At 38.9% G+C, this 21736-nt stretch overlaps 1 protein-coding gene across 2 annotated transcripts in view; it reads left to right on the forward strand.

Annotated features, from left to right (window-relative positions):
- ap3b2 (adaptor related protein complex 3 subunit beta 2) overlaps window positions 1-21736 on the forward strand; it is a 68530-nt gene that overhangs the window by 20505 nt on the left and 26289 nt on the right. For both annotated transcript variants that reach the window (XM_030731329.1, XM_030731330.1), the window contains exons 2-13: window positions 3487-3562; window positions 8416-8490; window positions 8806-8901; window positions 10885-11045; window positions 12926-12992; window positions 13336-13518; window positions 16008-16211; window positions 18406-18503; window positions 20769-20823; window positions 20923-20994; window positions 21088-21150; window positions 21289-21421. In XM_030731329.1, coding sequence (XP_030587189.1) covers window positions 3487-3562; window positions 8416-8490; window positions 8806-8901; window positions 10885-11045; window positions 12926-12992; window positions 13336-13518; window positions 16008-16211; window positions 18406-18503; window positions 20769-20823; window positions 20923-20994; window positions 21088-21150; window positions 21289-21421 — 1283 coding nt within the window. The remainder of the gene's footprint in view (window positions 1-3486; window positions 3563-8415; window positions 8491-8805; window positions 8902-10884; window positions 11046-12925; window positions 12993-13335; window positions 13519-16007; window positions 16212-18405; window positions 18504-20768; window positions 20824-20922; window positions 20995-21087; window positions 21151-21288; window positions 21422-21736) is intronic.

The following is a 21736-nucleotide window of genomic DNA, read 5'->3' on the forward strand; positions in this document are numbered from 1 at the left end:
CCTTTGTTGTTGCTGTTTGTGTAGCTATTGATTCACTCCACCCACCACCAGCCAAACTCCACCCTTCATTTCCCATATCTCCAAATGACAAAGATCCTGATTCCTAATGGAACATCTGTTTGCTGGGAGAGTCATCCTGTTTGGTGGTTTTAGAGTAGTTTACTTTTTTCCCAGATTTAAAGACACAGGTTTAATTTCCACACGAAAACATTTCAAAAAACTGCTTTTATTGAATCTTTTTGTCGTCATCATGGGTAAATAAACTGCTGGCTGAGGGGCAGCAACTGAATAATACCTACTTGGCTAACACTGCCACATTTATATCTATGCACGCTGTCATTATTGAAACAAAATAAGAGTAACTTGTTGCTTTAAATGTATTATCATTGAGGTTTTAAGGTTGTTAAATAGACAGCTCCTCAAAGTTTCTGTCTTTGTGGAATGAAAATATGGGATGTCTTTTTGTCTCTTGTTGCTTGATTACTGGGAGACAGCAGAAGGGATGTGAAGGTTGTTTGAAAATGCCATCCATCAGTATTTCAGAATTCAATTAGTCCTTTGTCTTTATCTTGACAGCAGCAGCAGTTGTTCCTGTCTACACTGTTGTTTGCAGGTTCCTCCAGGCAGGTTTGGTGGAAACTGTCAATGCTGTTTTTGTGTGTTTGTTTTGCAGCAGGGTGGAGATGTCAACTTAGATCCACTCACACAAGGATGGATCCTGCTTCTCATGTGTGAGCTGACCGCTCTGTTGTTTCTGACGGGGATGATGGATGAGTAGAGGCGGAGAACAAAGCACTGTTATACAGTAGTCTGTATGCAGATGCAAAGGACAGTTAGAAAATAAGAAAACAATAAAAATATGCATACTGGTGATATTATAGTGTAGTGGCTTCTAAATGATGTGCTGTGGCAAGTCCAGTCCATGTGTGGTTATTGCTATACACAGCAGGATAAAAAGTAAAGAACACATTTTTAATTCACTGTTTGAGTACTTTGTCGATACTCATTACAACAGGTGATGGAGGCAAGTATACCAGTGGAGCTTATTGCATATAAAACCCCAGCTCACCCTGTGAGCGGTCTTTGTCCTCCAAGCTCGAGTCCTCTACCAGAGGTCTGGGAGCTTGAGGGTCCTGCACAGTATCTTACCTGTTCCCAAGACTGCGCTCCGATGTCATTCCTGAAATCTGCAGGGGCCTGTCCTTCCATGATGGTTCCTGTTCTTCGTCCTCTTCTTTCTCAGGTTTCTGCTGCCTGAGGTCCTCACTAAGCACATGATCCTTTGTGGCCATCTTCCTGATGTATTCACAGATCTTTGCGGTTTCATCCGTGATAGTGGTTCTGACACTCACTAGTCCTCTGGCTCCTTCCTTCCACTTAGCGTACCGTCTCAGGGTGCTGGATTTGGGGTGAAACCCTCCATGCATGGTAAGGAGCTTTCTTGTCTTGACATTAGTGGCGTCTATTTCTTCCTTTGGCCAGCTTTTTATCCCAGCAGGGTATCTGACAACTGGCAGGGCATAGGTATTGATTGCCCAGATCTTGTTCTTCCCATTCAGCTGACTCTTCAGGATTTGCCTTACTCTCTCTGCAGGTACTTGGGGTCTTGCCTTGTGTGGTAGACCCCAACCTCTATTGATCTTGTGCTCAGAGCTTGTTCCTGTGCTGCTATGATTCTAGCGACTTCTTCATGGTTCCCATTTGCCTGTGGGATTCCAAGGTACTTGTAGCTGGCCTCAGTGTCTGCAGTGCTGTCTTCTGGTAGTGCAATCCCCTCAGTTCTGGCTACCTTCCCTCTCTTTTTTACCAGTTGACTACACTTCTCCAGTCCGAATGACATTCCAATGCCATTGCTGTAGATCCTAGCGGTGTGGATCAATGAATCAATATCTCGTTCACTCCTGACATACAGCTTGATGTCATCCATGTACAGGAGGTGGTTGATGGTTGCTGCATTTCATACTCGGTATCTGTAGCCAGTCTTGTTGATGATGTGGCTGAGGGGATTCGGGCCTATGCAGAACAGCTGTGGGGACAGAGCATCTCCTTGAAAAATCCCACACTTGGCGGTGACTTGTGGATTTGGCTTGAAGTTGGCATCTTGTGTTCTCCGCATTCCCAGCAACAAGTTAGCAGGAAAAGATGACTAGTTTAAGGTCCTGTGGTTTAATACCAAGAGCTAATGTTCAAGCTTATATACAGTAAGTTGGAAAAGATGACAAAACTTTTATAATTTTATGTTTATATTATTTGGCCTTTTGGGGACAAGTTAGCTCCAGATTATCCATCTATAAAATAAATACAAATAATATAAATTATACAGAGGCTAAGAATAAGTTATTAGTAATACTTTTCAAATCTGGAAGTGGTTACATCATTATCCACTTAATTTGGTCATTGTTCTGTTGATTTTACACAGTATTTGCTGTTTCAAATGTTATAAACAAAGAAGTTTATAACAGTTTCATAAAGCAAAGTACTTGGAATAAAGCAAAGAACAGTGATAAATCTTTGTGAGCCTGTCCTCCTTTAAAAAAAATGACCTCATAGGTCGTTTTACGTTTTACAAACAATATCTTCATTTTAAAATAAAATGAAGTGACTTCTAGCGGTCGTACATGAAAGGGTGTGTGAATAACGCATTAGGTTTTCTCTGGCATGTGTAAATATGATTTCCTCAGATTTCTTAAAAGTCTATGAGGACTAAAGTCCATTAGAAGCATTAGAAGCAACCGGAAAAGATAAACAGTAAACAAATACACTGGGTCTTACATAGCGCTTTTCTACTGTACTTGAGCACTCAAAGCGCTCCCACCAACCTTCAGATTAATAGGTGATCTCCTATTGCTCCTGAGCCACAGCCGCATTACACACAGACATGACTGACATAAAATGCAAAGCCACATGTAAGAGTGCTTATTATGGAAACTTTCATATAGGTCGTTTTGGAACGAACGACCAATATTGTCGTTCAGATTGGAGGACATGTTGATCTTACTAATCAGTTGTTGCTGATTAAACCACTAATCAGTTGGCCGGTCCAACAATTGACCATTAGAATTACTAGACTGTCTGTTTGTCTAAATAATAAATAAACATGTATGATGCTAATAGACCTTTATGATTTATCTATTGAGCTACCTGACCCATCTTCATGAAAATATTTCTGACCCAGAAATTCTGCTTCCCTTGCTTCTACCTGTATATCAGCAATCTGTCTGTGATAAGTCAGCTTGTTTTAGGGATTATGTCACTTCCCAATTATCCAACTATTTCATGTTCAAAGGTTTCTGTAGTTTTGTATTTCCCACCTCAAAGAGAAAACATTTTGGGTCACACTCACAGTCTGATAAATTTTGTGCTTTGAATGGTAAATGTTAACATCTGTGTACCTTGTTTGAGACCTTCAGCATTCAGGGTATTTTGTGGTTCCTTGTGCTTGAGCGAAACCATGCTGTGAAGTAATTTTTATAATGTTTCCCACAGACATGACGACTTGAAAGAGATGCTGGACAGCAACAAAGACTCCCTCAAGCTGGAGGCAATGAAGCGGATTGTAGCTGTGAGTATAAATCAAATGGGCACACTGGAAAATTGGATCACATCAAGGGTGACTCGAGTAGTTTATCATGCTTTAAGAAATTTTAAAAATTAAAAATGTAATGGATAACATTGTTACATATAGCTTTTTTACTATGGACTATTAATAAAAGATGCTTGCAGCTACTATGATGAAAGAAGTCCTGTTCTGAAGCCTCGGGCTGAGTTTTTTCCCAGTCGCCATCTTGGTGTTTTGAAATGGTACATGATGAGCTACAGGTAGATCTGCCTGTGAAAACAAAGGACACAGCTCTGTAGCTAATGACTTTATTGACAAGTGATTAGCCATTGACCATACCCATAATCCTCTTTTTTTTTGGCTCTAATAATGACCATAAGTTCAAAATTTACTTCAGTTATTATATACTGGCTCTGTAGTGTAGTGGTTTACACATTTGCCTAACAAAGAAAAGAAAGCAAAGAATTCTGTTTTGATTTGCTTCAGAGACACAAATTCAATGGAGGTTGTGTCAGGACTGACAGTAACTGACAGTAACTTTTACTCCATCCATCCATCCATCCATCCATCCATCCATCCATCCATCCTCTTCTGCTTATTCAATTCAGGGTCGAATGGGTGCTGGAACCTATTTCAGCTACCATAGAGCGAGAGGCAGTTAGACCTGAAACTTGTGACTTAGCCCGTAAATTTATCAGGATAGTCCTTACTGAGGTCACAGAGCCATTTTCCCACAGATTTCTATACAACCAAAAGCAGCAAGAGGAGTTGTACCTGCTGCCCATTCAAAAATAAATAAATAAATAAATAAAAAAAATAAAAAAATTAATTTGCGGGTTTAAGGTATTTCAACTTTTTAGACCCATATGCTACGTCCATCTTTTTATACAGTCTGTGCATCTGATATATATAATTTAGTCCATTTAAACGCCTCATCAGATCAGAAAGATTTGGTCAAGTGCAACATTTACTGGCAGTATGGAGGATTTAAAAAAAAATCACGTGAAGGCAAAATTAATAGCTGTGTGGGAAATTTTGATAGAAAGGTGAAAGGTAAAAGATATTTTAATCATGTAGTTTACATGTTAAATACAGCCTTATCTTAGTATGTGAAAAACACTCACAGGACACTTTATTAGGCACACCTTGCTAATACTAATTTGGACCAACTTTTACCTTCAGAACTGCCTTAATTCTTGATGGCACAGATTCAACAAGGTGCTGAAAACATTCATCTGAGATTTTGGTCCATATTGACATGCTGGTGGCACACAATTGCTGCAGATTTGTTGGCTGCACATCCATGATTCAAATCACCTGTTCCACCACATCCCAGTGGTGCTCTATAGAGTTAAGATCCACTGACTGTGGAGGTGATTTGAGTAAAGTGAACTCATTGTCATGTGCAAGAAAACAGCTTGAGATGATTTGAGCTTTGCAACATGGCACATTATCCTTGTGGAAGCAGCCATCAGAAGATGGGTACACTCTGCTCATAAAGGGATGGACATGCAAACAATACTCAGGTCAGCTGTGTTTAAATGATGCTCAGTTGGTGCTAAGGGGCCCAAAGTATGCCAAGAAAATGTGAATTATGATTGTCTGTAATTTTAATATTTATGGCTGTTGTGAGTCCACACCCTTGATCAAAGATCCAGTCTATGATTGATCCAACACATGAAAAAGGACACACACTGGACCTCATGTTGCCATTCGATTTAAATCTGAGATTTATGACACACGTATTTCAAACCATTTTGCTGTTTTATTCACTGCTACTCTGACTTGTTCTCAAGTTAAATTGTGCACCCTAGCATGCCAAGTCCGCACAATTAATTTTTTAAAGGCAAATCTGTTTGCATCAGTTTTTAATGACTCTTTACTTCATAATCTGGATCACTGCCATAATCTCAGTCCCAATGAATCTGTCATTCTTTCTTCTTAACTCTACTTGTATTGATCTTCTGGACATGGTGGCTCCTTTTAACTTTAAACACTCTAAGCCAGTGACAGAGCCATGGCTGAATGATGCTACTTGTGCTCTGAGGCACACTTGTCTACACAAAGAAAGAAGATGGAAGAGGGATCATCTTCAAGTTTAATTAGACATTCTAAAAAACACCCTACTGGAGTACCAGAGAACCATTAAAACAACAAAAATCCTTTTTTAAAATCTAAACTCATGTCAAATAACAGCCATAAATGTCTTTTTCTTTTTTTAGCACTCTTAACTCTCTCATAAACTTGTGTGCTTCTACTTGTATTGTGCCCTTACCTGTCTTTTGTGAAAAATTTCTCAGATCTTTTTAAAGAAAAGATTTCTACTATCAGGCCTTTTCCCTCTGGTCCTGCTTTAGATCTCGCTGTTTCTCCTGTATGCCCAGTTGTCTTTCTTTTCTTTAACTGAAGTAGTTCACCATTTGAGGCCTTCTTATTGCCCCTTAGACAGCATCCCATCCCGTCTTCTCAAGAATGTTTTTAGTACTCTTGGGCCATGATTGTTGACATAATTAATTCCTCCTTGATGTCTGTCTGTGTCTCAGCTGCTTTCAAATATGCTGTCGCACAGCCCCTCATCAAAAAGAGCAATTTGGACTCTTCCGTTGTCTCAAACTTCAGATCTGTTTCTGAGCTCCCTTTTCTTTCAAGTTTTAGAGAAGGCAATTTATAACCAATTATGGTTATAAATGGTATCTCTGAGAAGTTCCAGTCTGGTTTCAAATGTAGCACAAACAACAAAGCACAGAAACAGCCCTTCTAAGAGTTTTTTTAATGACTGCTTTTAACCATTGATTTTGATAATTCTACTGTCCTTGTGTTAGAGGATGTGACTGTGGCATTTGACACTGTAAACTTGATCTGTCCTTTTAGGATAGTATTTATCATCAGTGTCCCCACTTAGTTGTGGGGTACCTCAAGATTCTGTATTGGGACCCAGTCTCTTCACTTTATACACAACTCAAAAAAAATCAAAGGAACACTTTGAAAACAGATTAGATCTCAATGGGAAAAAATCATGCTGAATAGCTACACTGATATGGACAGGATAATGTGTTAGAAATCAAAGTTTGCCATATTATTTGATGGAAATTTAAATTGTCGACCTACAGAGGGTTAAATTCAAAGACACCCCAAAAACTAAAGTGAAAAAATGATGCAGCAGGCTAATCCATTTTGCCAGAATTTCATTGCAGCAACTCAAAATGATAATGAGTAGTTTATATGGACCCCATGTATTATTATTATGCATGCCTGACAATATCAGGGCATGCTCCTAATGAGATGACAGATGGTGTCCTGGGGGATCTCCTCCCAGATCTGGAGTAGTGCATCACTGAGCTCCTGGACAGTATTAGGTGCAACTTGGCAGTGTCGGATGGACCAAAACATAATGTCCCAGAGGTGTTCTAATGGATTTAGGTCAGGCAAGTGTGGGAGGCAGTCAGTGGTATCAATTCCTTCATCCTCCAGGAAATGCCTACATACTTTAGCCACATGAGGCCAGGCATTGTTGTGCACCAGGAGGAACCTAGGACCCACTGCACCAGTGTAGGGTATGACAATGGGTCCAAGGTCCAGGTATGGCCTCATGCTACCAGTAGTGACACTGACCCTAGCCAAATGCAAAACTAGTAAAAAAAACTGTCAAGATGAGGATGTAAAAAATGTTCGTGGCCTCCACCTCTAACACCATTCCTGTTTGGGGGGTTGTCTCATTGTTGCCTCTCTAGTGCACCTGTTGTTAATTTCATTAACACCAAAGCAGCCGAAACTGATTAGCAACCCCCTCTGCTGCTTAACTGACCAGGTCAATATCCCAGAAGTTTAACTGACTTGATGCTACACTCTGATAAAAAAGTGTTCTTTTAACTTTTTTTGAGAAGTACTGTATATAACATATATTTTGTATATCCTGTTCAGCACTTTCATCAAATGAGGTTGTTTTAAATATGCTATATAAATAAACTTTTACTTGATCACCAGCCTGAACTGTTGACACAAGGGTGAATTCCTGTTTTTATGTTGTTTCCATCTAGTTCTGGCTGTACCATCTGAATGTCACAGTAGAAATTGATACATCAGACCAGGCAATGTTTTACTGATTTTTGTTGTACAATTTCCTTTCTTCCCCATTCTGATGCTCAGTTTGAACTTCAGCAGGTCATCTTGACTATGTCTACATGTCTAAATGCATTGAGCTGCTGTCATGTGATTGGCTGATTAGAGATTTGAATCTATGAGTGGTTAATGAAGTGGCCAGTGAGTGCAAATGCACATAAAAATCTACAAATCACAGTTTTTCGAAACCTAAAATGAATGGTTGACCGGATTAACATTTGTAAATAGGGCTGGATTTTGCCCCCATGGTCTTAAATTTGACACATGAATAATGTTTGGTTTGATCAGCAGGTACACAGGTGCACAAGGTCAAAGCTTTAAATACAAAACACAACGTGCATCAAGTTTAATTTAGTCTGATGCTAAGAAAAGCATGCTTCCTATACCAGTCCTGACAAATCTCACTGTATTATAGTCAAAATCCAGTCATTTTAAGAGACTCTATCCTGTGAGCCATAAGACAAAGGCAGTCTTAGATGATTTAACTACAGTGGTAAGAGATGCAAACTGTGCAGTCAATTGTTAAATATTCATACTGTGTCAGATTTCTCCTTCTGAGGCTCCTCACCCATCTTTTCATTCATAATCCCGACTGCGCCAAGAACACTAAAGGGAAGAAAAAGCATCAAAAGACAAAATAAAATATATATTAAAAAAACTTTATACTTTTTCTTGCAAATGATTGAAATGCTTGAATAATGTCGTCTTGTGCTTCTGGATGCTTGTTTTCTCTGCAGATGATCGCCCGAGGTAAAAATGCATCAGATCTCTTCCCTGCTGTGGTGAAAAACGTGGCCTGTAAAAACATAGAGGTTGGTAATGAACCCAGTCTCGTGTTGCTTCATGTGTTATGGGCTCCATTTCTTCTGGATTTTTTATTTTCCTTGCTTGTAATTTATGCGTTTATCTTATCACATTTTTCCGAACCTCCACGGAGTGCAGTTTTATCTCACCTAAACAAAATTGCAATTTTCTTCTCCTCTCTTGCAAGTTTTTACCACCTTGCTTTACTGGACTGATCTCAGTGAAAATAATTGAGCTAATCTATATAATTTGGATTAAATTATTAAAATTTAAATGATTAAATTTGTTTCACTCGCTTTCCTTCTTCCTGCTTCTCCTTCCAGGTGAAGAAGCTGGTCTATGTTTACCTGGTGCGTTACGCCGAGGAGCAGCAGGATCTCGCTCTGCTTTCAATTTCCACCTTTCAGCGAGGCTTGAAGGTACAGCAGTTTACATAAGTGACAGCCCTTCAGATTTTAGATTTCAGAATATTATATACATCTCTCTAGAGTCTCCTGTCTTCCTATTAATGATTATACTAAAATTAGTTGCAATTCACATAACTTGCGCAATCCTTATTAAATATGAGTGAATGGCAGTAAACGGCTAAATTATTTACAACGTCTAGATTAAAAAAATATTCATTTTATTTCAGTTTTTACAGAAATGGTACTCATTGTATGATCAGAACTGAAATTAAAGTTACAGGAAGGTATGTCCTTTTTAGTTTTGGTCACAGGGAAAATTATTTGCCCATAAAACACTAACATACTGCTAATGTTTACTCACTGGTTGGTTGAGGATCTAATACAGAACATCCTTGCACAATGGCATCTTTTTACAAAAATATGTATAGGAAACTGTGTATAGGAAGCCATATATTAAAGCTGGTTGTTATAACTGCTTGTTATTGCTGCTTCTTGAAATTTTCTGCTGCTGTGAAATTAAAAATCAGAACATTTATGTACATCTATTGTCCTTTCCCCTTCCACTGAAAACACAGTGAAGATGGACATTTTTTTTTAATCTAAATAAATATTACATTCATTTTAAGCTACAGCTCTACAGGGCTTCATTTAGTCTGGGCTATCTCAAGAGCAGCCTCTATGCAACCAAAAGGTCAGAGCCTGTTATGTAGAAATTCTTGTCTTCAAAACACTTGATCTGGGAATCAGGTAGCCAGCTTACTAATCCTCTGGTGGCAACAGATCATTTTTTGCAGCTTGCAGTGGAGCTAAGCAGATATTTGGACCAAGAATTCCTCTTCCATCTGCCTGTCATGTTTATGAATTTACATCTATTTAAAAAGGCAAATGAAAAGCTCAGATGGTGTCAGACAATAGCTGATGGTTTAAAGATTTCATTTGTCTGTTTTGCTCCACTGTTTACGTGAGTTGCTCAGACTGTAAGTGGACTACAAATATAAACCAGAAACCTCTAGTACCAAACGTTCTGTTCTATGGATGTAAGTATTGAGTGTATAAATTAACACCACTTTTCTGTAGAAAATTGTAATTGTTTTCAAGATCAGGTTCACATTTGTCATTTTACATGCACTAACCTATGAATTGTGATTGGTCCTGTGCCGGATGAGGTACTGTGTCACTGATGTTCTGGTTTAATTGATCATGAATTAAATTAACTGAAAATTCAAACAAAATACAATTAAATATTTAACTGTATGTTGAACAAATGTAGAACATATGAAATTTTTCCTTTTTGAATTAAATTCAAGTGCAAAATTTTTTAATTTTTTGAGATGCACTTGTATATGAGGATCTTTTGGATATGCTCAATTTCTGAAGCTGAAAAATGTTCACACCTGACATCCCAGTGTTATGACTGATTCATGCTGCAGTGATTCCATGCCCCACAGTGGTTTGAGAACCACTGACATTATTCATCAACACTGAAATTTAAACAGATGGACTCCAGATGAATAACCCCTCTGACTTTGATCTACTGATTTCTGATGTTTGAAATATCTATACTTACCAGATAAGTTGCTCTGAAATCTTGTGTAGATGTTAATGGTCCCAAGAGGGTAAATCATAAAACTTTCAGTTGCCTCATTTTTCATCCAGCCCCATCATCAGGTCAGTTTGAGACAGTCTGTTTGATAGATATGACCAAATACCAAACATTTCAAAAACAGATCATACTGGAACCAGCTACGGCTGTACTGGTTTTAGTGCTAATTAGCTAATGTTACAGTAGTAGGCTGTTTTACCTAACAATACTGGTGACAGATTTACGTATCGCCACCTGCTAAGAGTCCTACTACTGACTTAAGCTTAGGAACAGCACCACAGACCTACTAGCATTCCTGCAGATTCCTTCTTAGCTTTTATTCCCGTTTTTCAGGAACCAAACTGCAGCATCTCAGCCCCTCTAAAAAAATTCCGCGCTATGTATTTTTCCAGGATCCAAACCAGCTGATCAGAGCCAGCGCCCTGCGAGTCCTGTCCAGCATAAGAGTAACAATCATCGTTCCCATAATGATGTTGGCCATCAAAGAAGCTGCTTCGGATATGTCTCCATATGTCAGGAAGACAGCGGCACATGCAATCCCTAAACTATACAGGTACAATCCTGAAAGGACAGTTTTAAGTTTTAGACCTCAAAAACAAAATGATCATGATTTAATTTAGTTCTTAGCACCTAGCATGGCAGTTATTATAACAGTTAATGATGGTGATGATTTTTTTCTTTCAGCCATTATTATGTTAAATATGACAACAACAAATTTTTTTTATTGACTTAAGAGGGAAGAACACAAATTATTGACCAAAGAGTTTAGGCTGAAGCGTTAGCTTATTTCACCTGTCTTTATTACTGTGCACCTACTTTCTATATAGAAACTCTTTTACAACCAGATTTCACCAAAGAAAGGCAAAAGATACTATTTCATAAACAATCATATTTTGGTGATATATTTGTTTTTAATCATTTCTTTTTAAATTTTACATTGTAAATTACACAAGCTTAATTTCTCATCACTACTGCTTCACAAGTTTAACCATTTCACAGATATTTTTAATATTTGTCCTCACCCCCTGCTTTTTTTGAACATGCTCTTTTCTCTGAATTCATACCTTATGTCGCTCATTTCAAACAATTACTTATAATCTGTTGATTGGGACATAATAATCCAATCCATATAAAATTCTTTTTTTCTGCAGAATATAAACAAAATAAGTATGTTTCTTGTACGAAAGTGTTTTCACAGGACTCCATGCAGTGCTGTGAAAATTAAGCACACCCCACGATTCAGTAGCTCATAGAACCACCTTTAGCAACAACAATGTGAAGTAATCATTTCCTGTATGACTTTAGCATTGTTGAGGAGGAATTTTAGCCCACTCTTCTTTGCAGCATTGCTTCAGTTCATTGAGGTTTGCTGAAATTCATTCATGCACGGCCATCTTAAGGTCCCACCGCAGAATTTTGATCAGGTTGAGGTCTGGGCTTTGACTGGGTTATTGCAGCATCTTCCACGGCATTCACGGCAGTTTCCCTACAGTTTTCTGTTCTGACCAAAGCCTCCTGCTGAGAGCCCTAAATCTCAAGGCACGCGGCAATATTACATGCCAGTAACTGTCGAAGCTCCCACTTTTCATGCAGTGTTGATTCTTTTCTTTTTCAGTGTGTTCGATTTACTGCTGTGCTTGGGATCATTGTCCTAACTTGGGTCAAGCTTTAGCTTTCAGACAAACGGCCTCACATTTGACTCTAGAATACTTTGGTATGCAGAGGAGTTCATGGTTGACTCAGTGACTGCAAGTTGTCCAGGTCCAGGTGGCTGCAAAACAAGCACAAATCATCATCCCTGCACCACCATTCTTGACAGTTAGTATGAGGGTTTTGTGCTAATATGCTGTTTTGGTTGCCAAATGTGGCACTGTGTATTGTGGACAGCTCCACTTTGGTGTCATTTATCCAGCAGTCTTGTGGTTTGTTCAGATGCAACTTTGCAAACCTCCTGTGGAAGCCATAAGGGTGTGCTTAGTTTTTTCACAGGAACGCATCACAGAGTCCTGTGAAAACTTTCTGACATGACTGTGTTTCCCCAGACCTCCACACAGTAGGTAATGCGTGGAACTGATAGAGAACAATACATTATGTATAATGATTTTCAATTTAAGATCGCTTTAGAATCATTCAAAGAGTCACTAATTATACATTTGCGATTAAATTCCAGTTAATGTGAATTTCTAATCTTCTTTGTGGCTTTCAGTTGAGCCTTGATCCACAGTCTGAGAACTGCTAGGCCTAGATCAAATGTTGGTGTGACTTACTGCCACTGTAAAACTTCAGCAATAAAAGGTAGACCCCTGAGAAACCCACTGCTGCTCTAGCAGTAAAATCCATTTTCTTTATACCCTTGAAGGTGATTACTCACAGTTCCTGGAACATTTTATGTGTTTCATGCATTTTTACTGATTTATTCTTCTCTCCTCTCAGTTTGGATCCTGAACAAAAAGACCAGCTGATTGAAGTCATAGAGAAACTCCTCGCTGACAAAACCACGGTGTGTTTTTCCTCTCTTTACTTTGTTGATTCAATGTTTTCTCCAGATTTTATTTTCACCAAAGACAAACACAATTTTGCAAACCTCATAGTGCACAAAATATCCAGGACCAGCTGATGTGCACAGCACCAGATTGCATTTAATGCCCCAGTTGTTTCATGGCTTATCATTTGTTTAACCAGTCTCCTTTTGCACCTTGCAGTTTTTGCATTAGCTGTTTCTTGTTCAGTTTAAGATTTAATTGTAAAATTCATGGATATTAGTCCACAGGGCTAACATGTAATCTCCTGACAGAAGGTATTCATGAGCTTTATCCTCCTGTGTGGTCTGAAATGTACTGCAGTTGGTGGCAGGAAGCGTTGTTATGGCTTTTGAGGAGGTGTGTCCGGAGCGTATCGATCTGATCCACAAGAACTACAGGAAGCTTTGTAATCTCCTGATCGATGTGGAGGAGTGGGGGCAGGTTGTCATCATCAACATGTTAACCCGCTATGCCAGAACCCAGTTTCTCAACCCAAACATCAATGTAAGTAAGAAACACACAGCATGAGAAAGCAAGTAGGGTGGCAGTCATTTTGTGATGAGTAATTGAGTTTATAATGATAGAATACCATCAATAACCAAATATGATACCATAGATTTGGTTATGTTGCATGACCAAGATTGCAGAAATTTATTAGCATTATTACCATAGTTTGGTTCTTATTATTCTCGGTTATTCTCAGTTCTTGCTTCTTGTTTTATTTTGAAGGTTTGATCCTCATGGTTTTCTGTGTTTTCACTTCCCTCCTTTGAGCTGTTCCCACCGTGCCCGATGTCTGATTTAGTTCACGTGTTCCTTATTAACCTTCCCTCCTTGTGCAATTTTGCCTGTGGGTGTGGTTGAAATAGATGAACAGCCCAGAAGATTTCCAATTTCCTGTTTTGTTCTTTTTCTACCATCTACGCCCTTTTCCTAATCACTCACCTCAGTGGCAAACTTCATGAGGTCAAGGAAAGGTGTGAAGGAGAATTTATAAGGAGTTGGGAGAAGAGAAGTCCCATGTTCAGAGTATCCAACTTCACATACTCCAGACTCCTTAGCAATATGATGGCAGATGTCTACCTACCTACTTACTTCATCCCATGCCAACTCAATGTGTTTTTAGCTTTCTTATTTTTCAGTTTACTTCCTGTTTTATTTTGAAAGTGTTTTTCTGCGTTTTTACTTTCCTACTTCTTTTCCCACCTTCATTATTAACCTTCCCTCCTAGTCTCTGTCTTTATCTTAAGTCTGTCAGATTTTCATGTTTTTTCTTGTTGACTCTCAGTTTTTGGGATTTAATCTTATTTCCCATTTTGAGATGGCTTTTTTTTTTTTGCTATTGTGGTATGTGTGTGTTTGTGTGTGTGTTTAAAGTGCTTTTTCTTTTTAATCCCTGTAAATACAGCCATGTTCTCTGCCTGTGTTTGGGTTACGCCATCTGAATTAACACTTTGCATGCAGACTCTGCCTGTATCAATAAATTTTATTACATAGACAAAATATCTCCAGCTTCATCGTTGCATGTTGCAAGACTCCAGGCAGACTTACAAACCTTGAAATAAGTTTAGTCATTATGTGTTGTCACCTTCATCTAATTTGCATATAAATTACATATTGGGAGACTGTGCAACAACAGTGCATAGGTACATGTCTTGCAATAATACAACTTTAATTTTCTTCCATTGTGACAGCAGTGGTACAATAAGCTTGTCATTTCTTTTCCTTTTCACCGTTGCCACCTTCTTTCAGTATATTTATCAGTTTTTCAGATGCACCTGTTGACTTATTTTCTCCTAACGTGACTACAATTTTTCTCAACAGTGTTATTGCAGTAAGTACTCATCCATGTGCTGCAGCCATTTTACAAAGAGGACATTTTAAGATTTTTTTCCCACACTGTCCCTTCTCAAGACTTATATAGGCAATTTAAACAGGACTTATTATCCATCCATCATTCTATTTTCTGCTGTGTTCTGGGTCTGTGTTGCAGCGGCAAAGATCCAAGTATAGATGCCCAGACCTTCCTCTCCCCAGCCACCTTCTCCAGCACTTCTGAGGTGGCACTGAGGCATTCCCAAAGTCAGCTAAGATATAATCTCTCCAGCATGTCATGGGTCTGTCCCAGGGCCTTCGCCCAATAGGACATGTCCAAAACACCTCGACTGGCTCCTTTCAATATGGAGGATTAGTGTCTCTACTCTGAACCACTGACTGAGTTCCTCGTCTATTTCTAAGGCTGAGCCCAGACACCTTTTGGAGGAAGCCCATTTCTGCCACTTGTATCCAGAATCTCATTCTTTGGTCACTACCCACAGCTTGTGACCATAGATGAAGCTTTCTTCCCCAACTCATGAACAAGGCCAATATATACTTGAACTCCTCCACTTGGGGCAGCAAATTATTCCCAACCTGAAATTGGCATTTTTTTGACCTTTCACAGCAGAGAACAACAACCTCAGACAGATATCAGGCCTCAGCCGCTCAAAACTCAGCTTCAGACCATCCCAGTATGAGCTGGAAATCGCTGCTTCACGGAGTCAAAAGGAACACATCAGCTGCAAAAAAGCAGAGATGAGATCCTGAGACTAATGAACCAGCTGTATACTTAAATTTTTAATCATAAAAATGTTTCATAAAATGTCTTCTTTTTATTTTACATCATAGGATTTCATTTTAGTACAATTTGCAATTTGTCGGTAATTATTCCACAATTAGGCATCAAATTTTTAAAGTTTCAAATACTTTAGTAATCTAATCTTGGCTTAAATGGAGGATAAAGAGAGGAGGAACTAAAATGGCTTGTTTCAGGCAGAGGATAAACTGAGGGTCCAAATATAAAGTAAATAGGGAACATTTTGAACTGTGAGTCATGCAAAGCTACTCTAGTGGAGGAGGAAATGAGCAGAATAGTTCCCTTTTGAGTGTTTTCTTTTTTCTGTTTTGCTACTTGAGACTTTCTCAAAAGTATTCCTAACTAACTTTCTCTACAGGAGTCCCTACTGGAGGAGGGAGGCAGCGGCGAGAAGACCTTCTACGGTTCTGATGAAGATGAGGATGAGGATGAAGATGATGAGGAGAAGGAGAAGAAGGCTGAGGCTGTTGCCATGGCTAAGAGGAAGCCGTATGTAATGGATCCAGACCACCGGCTGCTACTGAGGAACACCAAACCGCTCCTGCAGAGCCGCAACGCTGCTGTGAGACTGCTGCACTTTTAAATTACACACACACACCTTCCTACACTAAAACACAGCACAACCCATTGACAGCACAGCCCGTCACTCACTTGCCATGGTAGGCATCATAACTGTGTCCTCTAAAATCGTTTATTAATGAGCTGATGAGGTCTTGATTCGAGTTATAAAGCCTCCATCACTTAAGCATTTTCATGGTTAAGTGTCCTTGCGCACAACATTTAATCTGAGCTGACCTCTCACTCAGAAATGAGAACAATTTCCCTTGAGGAAATTAATAAAGCATTACACTACATTAGTGCTGCTGTGGTCACGTTGGGTGGCTTAGCTTGTTCAATGTTAAATGTTGTGAAATTCTGCCGTCACACACGTTATTCAACCTTTGTACTGCTGTAGGCCAGCTGGTTGCTTCTGGTGACATAAAATGTAGGAGGAACACTTGAAGTTTATTCCCATTCCTCAGCTAACAAATATTTATTTGTCTTGCATGAAGTATAAAAGTCAGTCGGGGAGCTCTGCAACTCCTCTTCATGTGTTTACAGTTTTGCATCAGGTTAATAATTAACAATTAGTTTCTGTTTCCAGTGATGTCTGTATGCAGTTGCATTGTTGTGGGTCCCTTTGAAAGTCTTTTTTAAAACACTGCATTCATGAATGTCTCAGGCTGCTTTTCTAGATGTGTAAATAAGTACCTGTTTGCTGTTGACAAGTCTCCTTTATCAGCTGAGAAGGTGATATGATTTGTTATTGCTCCTCTGAAACAGACTTGTTAGATTTAGAGTGGCAGCAAGTTTAATGCTGTTACCAAACTCTTCCTCCTTCGCTTTCATAGATGACTGTTGATCATGTCAGCTTAGCCAAAGTATGCAACCAAACTGGATCTGCTTAAAGGATATTTGCAGGTCCCACTAATCAAGCAAGCAGCAGAGGTCGGTGCCTTCATTACTCCTGACAATTTTTACACCACATTCCAGCCGCTGAAAGGCGTACAGTGCATACTGTACAGTATAGTGCACAGTATAGTGCCATTTAAAAAGTAAAGGCACTATAATGTAAAAATCTTAGTGCTAGCATTGCACATTGCAAAACTTTGAAGTGTGCCTGGGAGTTCCAACCATTGTGTTCTCTCACTACAGCCCTCTCATGTTTCTGACCAACGCCTTACAGGCTGGTCTTTGTTACTTCAAAATTTCAATGTTGAAGCTTAGAAAAAGTCATTATTTTCAGCTCTACGTGTCTTTACAGCCAACGAAACCGAGCATTTCCAGGTGTCCTGACATCATTCAGAGTTCATATTTTAAAAGGGTTAAAATCACTGACTAACTGATGAAGAAGTTTGCTGTACAAAATCTAAAGATGTTGATGTTTCCCTCAAGAGACCAGCATGGTTGTGTGCTGGTCCTATGCAGAGCTTTGCACGCCAACGTCTTTGTGTTGTAGCATTGTAAAGTCAGTAGGGGGCATTGTTAAAAACATGTGGAACTGGCTGATAGTGTGGGCGACTGTTGTTTGCGTTTGTGCTATTGTTAGCCCTTTAGTTTAGCTTGTTGTGCAGAGAACACAGAAATCATAATATTTAAAACATTGTAGTAAAGAAAACATTTTTAGATTTCACCATGCTTCTCATGCTGCTTTTTGAGCTTTGATTACTTGTTTGCACTTCTTATCATTCGTGGCGAGCGCCGCTATTGCTCTTTTTCCTGTTCAGACCCACTTTTCAAACAATCAGCAATGCATGCTTCCAGTGCATATGCAGTATTTTTATTAATATATTTTTTTTTTTGGGAGGACCACACTTAAGCACATCTGCATTGGTTGCATACCCAACATTCTGCATGAATTCTGCTTCATGAGAACTGTGTCCAGTGCTGACTGAGCACTTAAAGCTCCTCCTTCTCAAATGAACCAATTACTAAGTTAGTCCTTGGAGTTTTAGCTGAGAGCAGTAAAATAAGAGTAATCAGTATTTGCTTTGGTTCATTCATGTATATTTAATACGCAAGCAAAATAAGGAAGCAACATAAGGAAGCATAAAGCAGTGATGCATTGGTAATGCACTGCTGAAAATGAATGAATCACATTAATGAAACAAGACTTGCCAGCACACCTTTCTTTTTACTGTATTTTATATTGGGAGGTTGTGTCACTGAGTAAGAATTGCCCATGCTTCTGTTTTCTCATTCTGTAAACAATCCAGGTGGTGATGGCTGTGGCTCAGTTGTATTTCCATCTTGCCCCTAAAGCAGAGGTTGGTGTGATTGCCAAGGCCCTGGTTCGTCTCCTGAGGAGCCACAGGTGAGCTTTACAGTCTGTAATTTCAGAATTTAATTGCCTTCAGATCGCTATATCACCATTTTCCAAAAATTAAAACACCGTCCTTTCCTGAAAAGGAACAAAGAAAACAAGCTGAAACATAAAAAAAAAATACACAGCCAAATGGGAAGGGGGAAAACATAAGATTTAACAACCACAAAACTCAGCAAAGTGGAAAACAGTATGACAACAAAATAACAAGTGAGCGTAATAAAATGGATCTATAATGCCTAGAAGCAGAAAGTTAAATTAAACAGGGAGCTCAGTGAAGCTGAAGTAAACATGAAATCATAAACCATGAGGAGTGATGATCGCACATAGGTGGCCTGCTGGCTGTAAGTCCTGCACACTGTCAGCTTTTTATTGAACAAGTGGTCTTGTGGCTCAGGGTGTGCTGTAATGGGATCATCATTCAGCAGCGACCAAACAGCAGCGTCTCTCTGTGCGAGACCTGCCAGAAATTCACTGTACCATACCATATCTTTCATTAGACTTATCGCTGTTGAGTCTGTGGTGTCTGAGCTCGCATAATAGCCGCATGGATTCACTGCCTTAAATAATAATTTAGCTCTGATACTTAACAAGAGGGTGTTTTTAGAACATTTGTACATGTCTTGTTTGTGCACAGGCACATCTACAAACACACCTGAAATTTCTAGCTTCAGTTTCAAATGTCAACTACAAGCCCACTGTAGGGATTCACAGTATTGTTTTGGCATAAGGTTATGAAGTATTGCTTGAAAAGGAAGCTAGGTCATATTATTCTGAACATATTTATTAGCACTAGGTTTAATTTTGAAAACCAGATGTTGAAGCTGTTACTTGTGAAACTCACATTTTTAAACACCTGACAAACAAAAAGATAAAATAAATAGAAAATACAACTGAGCCCTGAATATCAAAGTGGGTTCAATATGCCCGGGGGTATTTGGTAATCTGGATTCATATGAAAATATAGAAAATATGAATAGGTTAAACACACAATACAGGCTGAAAGCAATACCACGGCTGCAGACAAAGCAGCAGCAAAGGATACAAAGCTCTGTATCATTGTGTGCTTCTGCTTTAAGTGCTTTGGCCTGTTTTTCTACTAGGCCTATATTAATAAAATTTAGCCTGTTGAAGACAGGACAGAAAGTCATCAAAAATGCTGACAGTGTAAGTTAACAATCTTATCACAGCTTTATCATTAAGACATAAGAAAATCTGATGGATTACAATCAAGTAGCTATTTTATTAAATTAATTAGTGTCTGAGAGCAAGGAACAAATAAATATAAAGACAGAATTTAAACGTAGGCTTAGTACCCCTTAGTACCCCACATCAGTTGTGCCCCTGTTCTAATTATAACTTTTATACCCCCGCTTTTCCCGTTTTTTATTATGCATAATAACAAGTGCGAGATTCATAAAGAATTTGCTTTTATTTGTCATTATTCCTATTTGCAGAGAAGTATCTGTATTAGAGCACCACGGAAGTGACAACGGAAAGGAGAGAGAAAGATTGTTTGTGTCAGTAAAAATAGTACAGTTTATTTTTGACAGAGAAAAAAGTTCAATATGAAAAATGTCTTTTCTGTTTTACAAAGCTGCAATGGAAAACCAAGTTGGCCAGAATAGCATGCATGCTGATGTACTGCATTTAATCATTAGTTATTATTAATCTCTGGCTCTTTTCCACAGCATGTCACTTCCCTCACCTCCAACCAGTCACAGCAGATGACGGCCCCTCCCTGAGCCTGGTTCTGCCGGCAGATTCTTCCTGTTAAAAGGGAGTTTTTCTGTTCCACTGCCGCCAAGTGCTTTCTCATTGGGGGGTCGTTTGATTGTTGGGGTTTTCTCTTTATTATTGTAGGGGCTTTACCTTACAATATAAAGCCCACTAAGGCAACTGTTATTGTAGTTTGGCACTAGATAAATAAAACTGAATTGAACTGAATTGGTGCACTTCATCCATGAAGCCTTAATCTATAATGTGTCATTTCAGTTATGAATGGTGACAGAAAAAAATGATGATGATAAAATGATGATTTAAAAAAATCAGAAGTGCATATTGTCAGTTTTTTAGAGACCCCCCCCCCCCCCCCCCCCCCCCCCCCCCCCCAAACGCTCATCCTGGTCCCTCTTTTCTTAGGACACCTGATCAAAAGTTTTCCTTTGTTGACAGAACAAAGGAAAACATAAAAAATAACTGCAGGGCTGTTCTGTAACACACATCTGTTTAACCCTCTGGTTCTTCTTCTTCTAGTGAAGTCCAGTATGTTGTTCTTCAGAATGTAGCAACCATGACCATTAAGAGACGGGTAAGCTAAACTTGGTGTGTGTGTGTTTTTTATTTATTTTTTTTTATTTTATTCTAATAAAGGTTCACTGAGGTTCTTTCCTGTGTTTCTGTGTCACAGGGGATGTTTGAACCATATCTGAAGAGTTTCTACATCCGCTCCACAGACCCAACTCAGATCAAAGTCCTAAAGGTTGCTTTCTGTTCTCTTTTTAAAATGGTCAGAAGTTTTTAGCAGTGTGTGGAGACAACTTGTTTATTGTTGTTGTCTTATTGTTATTTACAGCTGGAGGTTCTCACCAATCTGGCCAACGAGACAAACATTTCCACCATCCTCCGAGAATTTCAGGTGCAATGCAAAAATATCAATGATGTTTAAAGAAGAGCTAATATTTATGTCAATCAGCATATTGCTACTGCAACTGGCTTTGTCTTCCTTTAGGAATTAATATACTGTGTGAGTGACTGACTGCTTTTTTTCTGGCAGACATACATTAAAAGCATGGATAAAGATTTTGTGGCTGCAACAATCCAAGCCATCGGCCGCTGTGCTACCAACATCAGCGAGGTCAGGGACACGTGTCTGAACGGTTTGGTGCAGTTGCTATCCAACCGAGATGGTGAGTCTTTTTATTTGTAACTCTATGACGCTCTTTAAACTGTACAGATTGTATGAAATGTTGTTTTGTTTTTCAATCAAACAACAGACGATGTAAAAACCTCAAAACCAAGATTTAAAAGTAAAATGAGGACCCTATTTCAGGCGGTGTCCTAAGTGGAAAACGAAGGAACTGAATTCAAAGTGAATTCATTTAGTAAGTCTAGGATAATTACAAGCTAAACAGAAATGTGGCTCTAATGTTAAAGTGCAGCTTCTTTTTTTTCAGATGCCAATATTTGAATCAAAAGCTTCGGATATCATCAAACCAGAAATA

Source organism: Archocentrus centrarchus, chromosome 6, assembly GCF_007364275.1.
Source record: "Archocentrus centrarchus isolate MPI-CPG fArcCen1 chromosome 6, fArcCen1, whole genome shotgun sequence".
Taxonomy (NCBI): Eukaryota; Metazoa; Chordata; class Actinopteri; order Cichliformes; family Cichlidae; genus Archocentrus; species Archocentrus centrarchus.